This window comes from Podarcis pityusensis, assembly GCF_964106645.2.
Source record: "Podarcis pityusensis genome assembly, chromosome: 7".
Lineage (NCBI taxonomy): Eukaryota > Metazoa > Chordata > Lepidosauria > Squamata > Lacertidae > Podarcis > Podarcis pityusensis.
In genome coordinates, this window is record NC_138031.1 from 41,765,911 (window position 1) to 41,779,314 (window position 13,404).

The 13,404-nt window shown below is 39.8% G+C and overlaps 1 protein-coding gene across 26 annotated transcripts in view; it reads right to left on the minus strand.

The window, feature by feature from the left end:
* DTNA (dystrobrevin alpha) overlaps positions 1-13,404 on the minus strand; it is a 190,010-nt gene that overhangs the window by 74,875 nt on the left and 101,731 nt on the right. For all 26 annotated transcript variants that reach the window (XM_081013829.1, XM_081013811.1, XM_081013831.1 and 23 more), the window contains 2 exons: positions 8,563-8,630; positions 3,657-3,737 (listed from right to left, as the gene is read on the minus strand). In XM_081013829.1, coding sequence (XP_080869955.1) covers positions 3,657-3,737; positions 8,563-8,630 — 149 coding nt within the window. The remainder of the gene's footprint in view (positions 1-3,656; positions 3,738-8,562; positions 8,631-13,404) is intronic.

The following is a 13,404-nucleotide window of genomic DNA, read 5'->3' on the forward strand; positions in this document are numbered from 1 at the left end:
TAGACAGGGTGGGACACAAGGCTAACATAAAGTGACAGGCAGAAGAGAAAGAGGCCCCGAGGTATGTAAGAAATTGAAGCTGACTAGCCTACATGCCTCTGAGGCCTAACTACTATTTGAACTGAGCAGAAGAGTATGAGGAAGAGAAGGATTAGAGTTGGGGAAGGCGTGGAAGTTAACAAGGTCGCCTCCGCGGTCATCACACTACGCCATTCCCCATGAAAACAGCTGTATTGTTCTCCTGATGAGACACAGCAAAAAGTATTTCATTCAAAAGAGAACAGAGGAGAAAAACAACACTGAAACCCCCAAGGTGCCAAATTAAAAACCATCAGGGATATGAACTCCCGGTTTGTCAGCTCTAATTAAACCCCATATTAGAATCATCAGCCTGGCTTTAAATCCAAGGTTTTCAACTGCCAACTGTTTATTCTGATCTAGGGAAATCAGCAGCCTTGTTTTTTCAACAGCCAGCACTGGAGAATAACTATGCAGCACAATGAGTAAGGCCCATCAAGGATGGCGGTTGTTTTCCAGCCGTACAGTAGTTTAATTGTATAATGGAGTTTTGATTATGGTATGTTGTTAGGCTCTGCCTCTGCTGCTGTGGTCCACAGAGAGATCATATGTGTGCTTGAGATTTCATCATCCTAAATGCTTTTTAATAACTGCTACAAGTAATAAAATACGAAAAGCCGTAGTTTTCAGCAAATGAAACATGCTGAGGAAGAAGGTATTTCTGGAAATCCAGAATTCTGGTGTTCATACAGTGCTTCAGGCTATAGAAGCTGACACTTCCCATTTTTGACTCAGTTCTGTTGTTCATGATCCTGCTATCTTAGCACCTAAACTACTGAACCCTAACTGTTCTTTACTGAAGTTTTGACATGTGTTTCCGTAACCATGAATGGCATCTACTCCTTGCTTCAACTACCTATCCATTAAACCTAAGCTGCATGACCAACCTCAAATACTGCAGTAAAATTATATTGTGATGATTGTGTATTTCCTAGATCTGTTTTATTTCACGTGTTGGGAACTTTGGCACTCCAGATGTTGCTGAACTACAATTCCCATGAGCCTCAACAAGTATGGCCAATGGGCAGAGATGATGGCAGTTGTAGTTCAGCAACATCTGGAGGGCCAAAGGTTAACCATACATGTTGTATTTATACCAAAGGATTAGCTGACATTGGCTCTCACTTCGCTCATCTCCTTGGATGTGCAGGAGCAACTAACCATGGCGTAGTGGCAATTGATAACTGACCTAGTGGTACATTTCAACTGGACATTATGGTTTGTTTTGCTCACAGCAAATTATGATATCAAGTCAAGGCTTATTAGCTCTGGTTTGTCTGAGCAAAACAAACCTCGATCCCTGGTTCAGGCATAACACTGAACCAGTAAGGTGTGTGTCATTTTAGGGGGTGAAACTTAATTTTTGCAGATTTCTTCAATGAGTGGTCTTTAAAATATGTTTTTGGGTGTGGGGAATTCAAATTTGCTGTTGTTTTTGTGACTGGACAACTTGGCTTGCTAAGTCTAATTGATAAGGAAGCATATAAACTGCTTTTGGAAAACCAAATAATTTTAAATTTACCTTCTGAAAAATGTAAGGCAATGTGATATTTCTCTCTCTCTCTCTCTCTCTCTCTCTCTCTCTCTCTCTCTCACACACACACACACACTGCAAGTACTAGGTGTTTATGAACAGTCAAAAGCTCTTTTAAAGCCACCCATCACCAAATCCTATGGCAGATAACTTTTGTGCATTTGTCAGCAGTGTGCTGAGAATACTCTTCTAGAATCTTGGCGATATGTATGGAGTACAAGTTGTGGGTGAACCTGGATTTATAAAAGTGGTTATAGTCTAGTAAAAGGAAGTAGCTAAGGAGCGGTGTGCGTTTTAGCTGCCTGCTGAGAATAAAAAATCCTCAAATTGCTTTGAAGCAATGGAGTACAGCTGAATATGTTAGTACTTAGGCTGCAGTCCTGTGTCAAGGACTGAAAATGTAAAGCCCATTACAAAAAAATAGGTACATAATCAGGCCATAGGACTCTCTATATAATTATTGATGTGAGTTCTTTCACTGGCAAATGAGCTTGTAAAATCCAGCACACAGACCACACAGCAACATTACAAATTGTGGCATTTACTGATGAGGCAACGCAGACCAGGGCACTGAGCTAGTGTTTAAGTACTATTGCAAATGATCATTGGATATAGTGTAACTACATCAGTATAAAGCAACAGATGTGGCAGAGACATGTCTGGAGAAAGGCAGAAGGTACTTGACTGGCAACAACTCACTAATAAAGGCATTTTGTCCATTACACAACCACCCTAGATGCTGGATATACACATGGAACCTGTTAGAATGGAAATAGATACACATCGCAGGGCAGACTTGCCCCATTTGCCTCCTATCGGCTATTGTTGTAGTTCTATTTACTTAAATGAATACACAACAGATCAGTACAGCTACACTCATGTATAGGACAACAGCAAAGGGGTTTACTGAGTTCAGCAGCTCTGATAAAGCAAGCAGGCTGGCTGCCTTCACCCTTTTTTGTATCCTCCAATAATACCTAAAGAGATAAGTTCTGTTGTTTTTTTTAAATAAGGCAAGCAGGCATGCAGAAAATCACTGGATTCAGCCATATGCCAATATTAAGTACAGGGTACGCGGTGCAGGGAATCTTACTTATTAGGAATTCTCATATTCCATTTGGGAAGCAGAGTCAATATAGGAGCTTCCCCTCTAGCAAATCCAGAGACACATCCTTCAGATCTGCATAGTGACCATAATTTATTTTATGTATTAATTGCATTTATATCCCACCTTTCCCCCCAACGAGCTCAAGGTGGCACACATGGTTCCCCGCTCCTCATTTAATTCCCACAACAACCCTGTGAGGTAGGTTAGACTGAGAGACAGTAACTAGCCCAAGGTCACCCAGTGAGCTTCATGGCTGAATGGGGATTTGAATCCTGGGCGTCCCGAGTCCTAATCCAGCACGCTAACCACTACACCACACTGGCTCTCACCATACATACACAGAAATATCAACATCAACGCCATGTTAATTATTTCAGGAGCTGTTTTGGTCCTAGAATATGCAAAATATTATATAAAAGCTGTAAATAATGGTATATGAGGAGGATGTAGCATTCTTAAGAATGGCTTGTTATAATGACTTATTTACCACTTAAAATTTGCTTTCCATTCTAATAATGAAAATTCTGAAGGTAAAAATTAATATCTATTGGGACTGTAGATGCTTAAAATAAGTTCCACCCAGCTGCACAAGGTAATCTTAGAGGTAAGATGAACAAATCTAATCGTGTTGAAAAGAAACAAAAAAAGGGGGAGGATTTTATTTATTTTATAGTTCATCTCATCATTTTGATAAGGGAAAAGCTTTAAAAGCTCCACCCACTCTCTCTTACCCTCATCCACATGCAAACATTTAAACTTTAAAGTATAATTAGCAGTAGTGTAATAACATGCTCTTCTGGAGAACCAGGTGTTCTTATTAGCATCTTGCGTATTAAAATAAATTCCTATTTGCATTTCAACTGGGGAACAAACACAACACTAAAGTGGAAGATGAGATTAATGATGGTAATTCGAATTAACCAGTGGCATACTTACAGTTGCATTTCTTCTGTACAAATCTAAGCTTGCATGCTGTTCTGTAGGTGGATAAACGGATGCGATCCAGATCTTGAGCCCCTAGTGGCAGAAAATTATGCATATGCTATGATAGTTGCAATTTGTGCATGTACCTCACAGACAAAAGAGAGAAAACAAAGAAATGTTCCCTTCAGCATTTTCAAGGCTGTCTTTTCTAACTAGAGAGAATGGGAAGAATGCAGTGTTAAAAATAGTTTAGCAGTGGATAAAGAATAAACCTTCTGTATCTGTCATTCAGAAAACACACACAATCTGATCTAACCACAGGCTAAAAAACAAAATGGCTCTGCTCCAATTCTAGGACAACACTGTGTAATTTTAATATTTAACATGAAGTTTACAACAAATACCCACTGATGAGAATCAGTTCAGAATAAGATATCAGACATGCAAACTACTAATCTATTTTAGCTGCAAACCATATATTTAGGTGTAAGATTTGTACAAGGAGGTAGGAGTACAAAATAAAAAAATCACGGGGCAAATGGGAAGGAGGGTCATGCAACAACCTTTCTGGAAGCATCTTGTATTTGAATAATTAAAAGTCAAAAGGTATGGCCTCTGCAACCTTTTCATTAAGCCAAATTTAGTGGATTTTAAAGTGTTGCTGTTTATAAAGCTGCTTTGCATATGCATGTGAGAGAGGAGACCTCGGACAGCCAGTTTGAGCAATTGCAGCTGTGGGGAAAATATGCAAAGACGAGCTGAATGAAGCTGGGAAGCGTTATATTTAGCTGATTTGCATGACCCTACAAAAACACAAAGGCCTTGCAAACAGCCTTTCCAAGAAAAATACACATAACCCTTTGTAAAACTAAAAAAGATAGGACAAATTCTGAATGCACTAATGACATTTAACAAGTTCTGATTGATTGACTGATACTCTCCTGAGAAAAAGATCACAGCATGTGCACATCACGATACTTCAGGGAACGGATCATAACAAGAGATTGGAGACAAATCAAGGGGAAAGTTCTGTTTGTGTGTCAATAAGAAATTGAAAGACTTATCAAAGGATCTAAAAAGTAAATATTATTGGTAAAATGAGAAGGCCCCCTCTATTTTGGCTTTATGATTATAGCACAGGAAGCAAACAGGTAGCAAATATGTCTGTCCATGAAATATCAAGCTTCCATGTCAGGAAAAAGAGAGAAAGAAGCACCATTATTTCTCCCCTCTCTCAGTTCTGCTCACTACACTTTTGCTTACTTTTCTCCTTTCTCTTCTCCATCTGCCAAGCATTCTCGACTAGATCCTTTTACCAATTGGCTGCTTGAATGCCATCTGTCCCTGCCAGAAGTTCCCTTGAACTATTTACCATCTCATCCTCAAAGTTTTTCATTTTCCCACAAGATGGTTTATCCTTGGTGGACTTTGCTTGGAAGACCCCTTCTAGTGGTCCCAGCTGTTTCCCTCAGCTCAAGTGACAAACACAGTGCAATACTCAAATTTACTTTCCTCCTTCCTCTTTTTTTTAAAAAAGAAACATTCCCATCAAGAGTCATATATCCATTCCTCTCCCATCTGGGATGCAAGAGTAAGTGGGAGGGTGGTAGCAGCAACTACTACAGAGTATGACCCACCAGTAGCAAGAAAGTGGGTGGTAGAAACTTCTCTTGAGTGTTCCTCCATCACAGGAGCAACTCCCCTGTGAAGAAAGGTCGCAGTGTTTGGGACATTTTAGTTTAGAGGAAAGGCGAGTAAGAAGTGACACGATGGAAGTTCTCCAAGGTATGGAGAAAATGAATAGAGAAACATCTTTCTCACACTCTTGTAAACACTAGAACTAGTAGACATCTACTGAAGATGAATGTTGGAAGGTTCAGGACAGATAAAATAAAGTACTTCTTCATGCAGCACATGGTTAAACTATGGAACTTGCTCTCATGGTGTTGACCACCAACTTGGATGGCTTTAAAAGAGGATTAGACAAATTCATGGGAGACAAGGCTATTGACAGACACTAGCCATGATGGCCATGTTCTACCTCCACTGTCAAGAGTCAGTATACCTCCGAATATCAGTTGGTGCGAATCACAGGAGGCAGAGTGCTGTTGTCCTCAGGTCCTGCTTGTGGGTTTCCCACAGGCATCTGGCTGGCCACTGTGAGACGGGATGCTGACTAAATGGGCCATTGGCTTCATCAAGCAAACTCTTCTGTTCTTTATCTGTCAGCCAGATACCTGATTCTGCCTAATGATTCTGTTTGCTTTTCACTCAATTGTATTACTGAATGAGAAACCCATGGTAAAAAAGCAGCTTTTGTTGGCATACATCCAGAAACTAAAAGGATTGTGATTTTTGCTTCTGTCCCAGATGAATGTAGTTTTGTTATCATTGTTATTTGTATTTTGGCTACCGCTCAACATTTTTTTCTACAAATGAAAGACTTCCGATCTGGATGCTGAAGAACAACGAAAAGCAAGTTATCAGATGAATAAGCAACAATGTAATTTTTTTTTTTAAAAAAAATGGTTTCATGTGCCATGATGATTAACAGTTTGTAGACAAAATACAGTAATACACTGTAAGAGCTGGCTGGTGTTTTGTGTTCAGCAGAACTGTACTTCTAATAGATAGCATAAGCCAGCAGCAACTTAGAGTGGATACATTCACTTTTCAACGTATGTATCAGGAAACATCTGTCTCTCCTATTATTATTAATTAGGTGCCAGCTCAATGGAAGGTGTTCTGTTTATTAGAACCCCTCATGGCCTTTGACCTTCGTGCCAATTACAATCTTGTCTTTGTACATCTTTGTACAATCTTGTCAAATGGGGAACAGTGATGTGTAAAATGTAAGAGACTATTGTTGGCAGATTGAAGAGTATCCTCTTTGCAGAAATAAAAGATCAGCCATCATGGACTATCTTCACCAGTAACTTCTGCATCACATCTTAAAACTCAGTTAAGTTAAGCTCATTCTGCTGAAACAGGGTTAGTCCCAACTGGTCAGGGTTCAAGCAGCAGTGTTCTAGCAGAGCCTGGATAGCTCAGTTGGTTAGAGCATGGTGCTGATAACACCAAAGTTAGAGGTTTGATCCCTGTACGAGACAGCTGCATATTCCTGCATTGCAGGGCATTGGACGATGATCCTCAGGGTTTCTTCCAACTCTGTGTGAAACTTGCTAAGTCAAAGACAGTGGAAACTGCTTTTTCCCATATCCATTCACATTCTATTAGATCTAGCTCTTCTTCTAACTCGGGAGTTCCCAAACTGTGGTCTATGGTCCACCAGCGGTCCATGAGGTTCACTCAGGTGATCCGTGGCATGTCCGCATTAAATATTGATTTCAAATAGTATTTTTATTGCTTCTTTTATTTCTTTTATTGTATTACAATTTGAATTCAACCAAAAACCATACAGCATTTCGCACAGAGCATTACCACTGCTACAACAGGCAGAGAAATCATTAAGTGGTCCACCAAAACCATAATCAATATTCATGTGGTCCATGGGGAACCATGGCTCTAGCTTACGCCAAGCTTTACACAGACCCTCAGCCAAATGTGCTTCAAGCTGTAAGTTAGTTGAAGTCAGGTCCCATTTAATTCAATGGCACAATTAATTTACATGAGAACTAAGCTCAGCCAATTTTGTCTGAATCCAACCCATTGCAACATTTATTTAAACATAGTACTGTTTAAATTTATTTATTTATTTATTTAAACATAGTACTGTCAGCGTCAACTTCAGCTTCAGCGGTCCTTGTTCCTAGAAGGTAAAGGTAGCTTTACTCTGTAAAGCAAACAACATATTGGCATCTAATCTGGCAAAAGAGGAGAGACCCTCTTGATTAGCAGTCAGCTCATCAAGAATCTCAGCTTCTGAAGCTCTCTACTTCTTGAGAGCTTCTTTGGTTAACTAGAAAGCAGTTTTTTAATATATGTTTATAATCACCAACATTTGCAATGACCCTAAATCCACTTGTATTATCAAGTTTTATACATCATGGTTCTGTAAAGACCAGCTGGATTGAACAATATAGCCAAGGTTGCCTCATGCTCTCTGGTAGAGATATTTTGAATGGGAAAAAAGTGATAAAGATTCACTTTTCTCCTAATATAAGTGAGTACAGTGAATAGACTATTGGCTTTGACTTGAAAGATGTGCATATGACTTCCACAGTGGAAATATGGGCTAGGTTCTGACTTTTCACTATATTTCAGCTTCAATTGCTCATTTGTGAAATGGAAATAATCATGATCAACTTCACACGTCTGATACAAAAACAAACACAAGGTTTACAAAACAGTTTACACACTAGGATAACAATGCTCAGCATATTTATTTGAAATTAAAGTTGCATTCAGGGGTTGGCACTTGTCCTTTCTCAGAGACAGAAAGCATTTCTAATCAGGACAGCGTTAACATACTTTAATTAAGAAAATGAAAACCGAGACACTTTAGTAAAGCTAGGAAGATTTCAGTCTAGGGCTCAAAAGTACAGGGCATCCACAGTAAAGAGGATCACCAAATATGCTTGACATTTGATGCTGTAAATGAGAGCCAGTGCTTATGATTGCTCACACTCCTTTTTCTCTCCAAGCCCTCTCACGCCCCCCTCTCTCAAATCTCCTCACCTTGGATCTCTTAGCAGTAACTGATATGGTAGAAAACCAGCTTTTAAATAATCCACAGAACTACAAAAAGACAGCATTAGGTCAATTAAGTACACATTCTTGCAACTTGCCTCACACTAAAAGCACTTTTAAAGCACTTTAAAGCCACTGTTTTGCAGAACAACTGCCTATTTGCCCAAGGCACAAATCCATGCAATATTTACCAAAGTTACATTCTGTCTTGCTGGTCTTTTGCAAGAAAGAATTCATCTACTGGGGGGAGGAATGCCACAGTACTTACGCATTTCTGCAAACAGCTGTCTCCTTTCTGCCATGGTGGTTCCTCTTTTCCCACAGTCTTCAATCATTCTAGACAACAAAAATATTAAACATATCTTCAGAATCATTCGTAAGCTGAACACATTTGCAAAAATGTCTGAAATGTTCCAGTGTACTATTTCCCCCCTGTTATATATCCAAAGAACACTGGGGATATCTTTGTCAACAATGTATGATTTAGATTTTGCCCTCAAGCACCTCCTTTCTTCTAGCATTGTCTCTTCCAAAGAATAATGTTTGGTTCTGTTTGAAAGTATCAGTGCCAACTTTTAAACATACCATTTCATCATTTTGCTCAGGGTGCCTCTTGTTTTAAGATGAACTGCTAAACCCTTTTCACAGGCAGTCAATGTGAAATACTGCATTTGAGTTGTCCCTACTAGGCTTTTTACCATGGGTTGATGTCTTTTTAAACAGATAATAATTTTTCTACAGTGGTACCTCGGGTTACAAATGCTTCGGGTTACAAACACTTAGGTTACAAACTCCACTATTCCTGAAGTAGTACCTCGGGTTGGGATCTTTGGCCTAGGATGAGAACGGAAATCGTGTGCCAGTGGTGCGCCGGCAGCAGAAGGCCCCATTAGCGAAAGCGCGCCTCAAATAAAGAACAGTTTCGGGTTAAGGACAGACCTCCAGAACGAATTAAGTTCGTAACCTGAGGTACCACTGTATTATAAAAATGTGAGGAAATTTGAAAACCATACAGACTTGAAAAGGGGGAAAGCTTCCTTTGCGGTGACCATTATAGCAAGAATGACTGGAAAGAACACATTACTGTATGTTGAAATTTGCTGACCACATGGACTTAAGACAGGGGTTGAGGAACCTCTGAGTCAAAGGCCAGTCTTGGCCTCCCCAATGGGTCCAATTTGGCCTGTGAGGTCATTTTCTGCAAACCACAGCAACCTCTCAATTAGCTGACATCGCTTCTGTTTTTTTGCAAGTGCCTGTTCCCAGCAGGATTTAACCCTCACTTAACACCTGACAGGTGTTTTTTAAATCCTGCTCAGTTTGGTGTGCATGCCTGTTCCTCCTTGGAACAGATGGACACAACCAAAAAAAGGTGAAAACTACTGGGTTTGCTTGCTCTTAGTGCACGTGCCTGTTCCTTGGGAAAAGGTGCCAATAGCGAAATAAAGCAACCCCCCACCCCCATTGCTGCACAAAGAAGTCACATCTGGAGTGACTTTTAAAGTAGAGGGGAGGTGGTTCAGGGAGCAGTTTGCCAAACTGGTCTCTGAAGCACCTTCCTCTTCATTTTAACATTGCTCTAGCAAGGGGTTTTGACAAACAGGCAGGGCCACTCATCTGTCATCCATAGGGTATTATGATGATGTCACATGACTGACAGCTGGGTGGACCTATGAGGTCAATTCTGGTAAGGATCTGGTTCACAGAGCCAAAAAGGTTCCTCACTTGACTTAAGAAAACATGAACATAAAATTATACCGCAGCTGGCTTCAGCTCTTGCAACTATCTTATCTAGAAAAAAAAACTCCAGAAGGATATCAAGGATGTAACATTTTTATGTTTATGCCTTCCAGTAGAAGATTGGTGCAGATAAAATAAATTCTGATACCAAATAGATGATGCCGTACTCATTTTAGCGAAGTCATGTCTCCTTATTTCTGACCTGAATACAGGCTGGTGAAGAGGAGGTTAAGTTACTGTGTTGGGTGAAACCACATTTGCAAAGTTACCAAGTTCAGCAATCCTTGAAGCTAATAGCTGAAATGGAGAAAGGTTATTGCAGAGCCCTACTTGCCTTAATGGATTTACAGCTGCATCGTGAATCCCTTGTTACATTTCTTCTAATAAAACATTTCTCCAGCAGGCAGTACATTTCTCAGCTATACATTTCAGCATTTCAGCACTAATCTTTGGCAATATCATAAAATTGCTGCCTGCTCTTTCCTAAGGCTACTTATAATTGCAATGCACTTATAGCATTTGTTTGCACTCATGTAGATGAACTACCTATGGTTTTGTGAGGCGGGGGCGGGGGGAGAGCTGTTAATCCACACCAAGTTTAACAACTCAGTAACTGACTCCTCATCTTACAAAAAATGAAATTTCATCTTCATGATTCATCTTTTCTATCAAAATAATATAGAGACAATCCCAGCAGGTTCTTTCCATTATACACACTCTTCCAGAGATTTAAGATGGTATTGAAAATAATGCTTTGACCTACTTGTGTTGCTGGTAATAAAAGCAGCATTTATTTTTATTTCACTATAAACTATTTTATGTCAAATTCACATGTACCCAATCACAGGTCTATCACGTCCCATTTTAAGGTATTTTTTTTCTTTTACAGAAGGTCACACTGAAATTCTACACATTTGATACAATTTTTACATGCATTCTTAGTGTATTCCATGCATTTTCCTTAAAATAAGCATTTCTGTGCACGTCTTAAACCTGAAACTGAACTGCAAAATTCTGAGAAGTACATGATCTGATTGATTCTGAAACTGGGACTGGTAAATAGGCCTATTCTCTTTGGACCAAGTAGAGCTGGAAACAGTTCAGAAAAGGGGCACATGATCAAGACGCTTGAGCAATTCCTGTATGTGGAAAGGTTACAACACTTGGGGCTTTTTAGTTTAGGAAAAAAGGTGAGAAAGTGAGGACATGGCAAAGGCATCTAAAAGTACGCATGGTGGGAAGGAATTGGATAGAGATAAGTTTTTCTCCCTTTCTAATAATACTTGACCCTGGAGGGTCATCCAATGAAGCTGAACACTGGAATATTCAAGACAGACAAAAGGAAGTACTTCTTCACACAGCACATAGTTAAACCATGGAATTGGCTACCACAAGAGCCAGTGATGGCCTCCTTTAAAATGAGGTTAGGTAAATTAATGGAGGATGAGACTGTCAAAAGTTACTAGCCATGATTGTTGTGTGCTACCTCGAACACGAGAGGTACTATGCATCTGAATATAAGGGAAAGTGCTGATGTGTTACTGCCCTGCTTGGTATAGGCTTCTCATAGGAATCTGGCTAGTCACTGTGAGAACAGGATATTGTACTACATAGAACTTTTGTCTGATCCAGAAGGACTCTTGCTATGTTTTTATGAGACCACCTAGAAAGGAAACCACCAGAATTCATTCACTCTGCCCTTATGCTTAGAGAAATGACATGATAAAAATGTAGCAGTCACTAAATCCCATTCTAAATCAAGAAGGATGTATCAAATGGCAATCCTAATCCACAAACTTTGACAAACAGCCAGCTGTACGAACACCTCTAGAAATACTCCAGAAGTAACTGAAACTGCCCATTACATGAGCTACTGCTACCTTTCATTATAGGTCTTAATGGCTCATGAATACCGATACAATATATTCAATAACTAAAAATAACTTTAAAAAACAACAACAAACAGGTAATATTGGTAATCATTCCCTCTAATAACCAACTCAGTTGGCTGAGTGCTAACAGGACTGGAACTGAAGTAGTAGCTGAGAAACAAGATGGAGATACCAGCCTTCTCAGATGAAGCCAGAGGCATGGAGAACCACAACACATTAAAAAAAAGAACAATTTCAAAAGTCGACACCCCATCAGCCCTATGAGAACTGTTCAGGGGCCTCCAAAACCCACAATGTGTTGAGCTTTGGCCAGCAAACACACAAAACAGGGAGCAGAAGAGATGGTCTGCATGAGCCCCTTATAACTTTTATCCTGGAGGCAGGTCTAGTTAGCTTGCTGCAAACCTGAGCAAGAACACTGTCTGTAGGGGCAATACATTCTCACCATTACTTGCAGGTCCCACTGGTGTTCTCTGTTCTCAGCACATCATTAGAAAGCAAGCTAACATTGTTATGAGAAATATGGTAACACTTACTTCCAAACGCTTAAGGTTTTGAAATATAGCTATTTGCCCTGCCTGTTTTCTGTGTGTTTCAAAACATGTCAACATCAATCTGCCCTGCACCATATGAGTAAGAAATGCCAAGGGTACTGTTCGCAGAGGGGCATTTAGAAATGTAACTCTCAGGATAATGGAAAAGTGTGGGTTTTGGTGTGTTTTTTTTAAAGCAGATTTGATCATAATGGCAGCAACATTTCATACCCTTTCATGGAAGGCCAGTTTTAAATGTTGTACTTGCTCAATGTGTCCTGTGTAACAGGAAAAGCACATATGATAGCAGCTCAAGGTTCTGTATCTCCCTTGCCTTCAGGGTTCTTTTCATTTCATTTGACTAGGTCAGGGGAAAACATGACATCTACTAAAGAAAGCCAGAGTGAAGCTGCAGGGAGAGGGAGTATGAAGTTCTGAAAGAGAAGTATCATGAAGACAAAAGGCTTTTCCTCAAGACAATGCGTGTTGACTTTTGCATTCTCTCATGTTGCTGATTTGGCCAGGCAGGGCTACAAGGCAGGCTGCAACTTTTCACATGTCATTAAGCTCCTACTTAGTCAATAGGATCTCTTGAACTGCCTAGTGGTGGCATGATTAAAACCAAATTCACTTTAAAAGAAGTGATCAGTGACAGAATTAGGTTGGGTAGGATTGCTGGCCTTGTAATAATTCGGTGGTTCTGAGTCTGGAATGTGGCATATTAGAATAGTATCATTACATTGTTTCAACTGGGGCACCATTTCTTGTTTCTCTGCTGACAGTTTTCATCATAACCAGCAGGATAAGTAAAGGCGAAATTCTGGCCCAAACATATGATATTTGTATAATAATAATGGGGGAGACAATGATTAGATTAAAATGTTTTCTCATTGCTTCTCAAAATACAAAACTGCCTGAAACAGTTCTTCAAATAACTGACTAGTG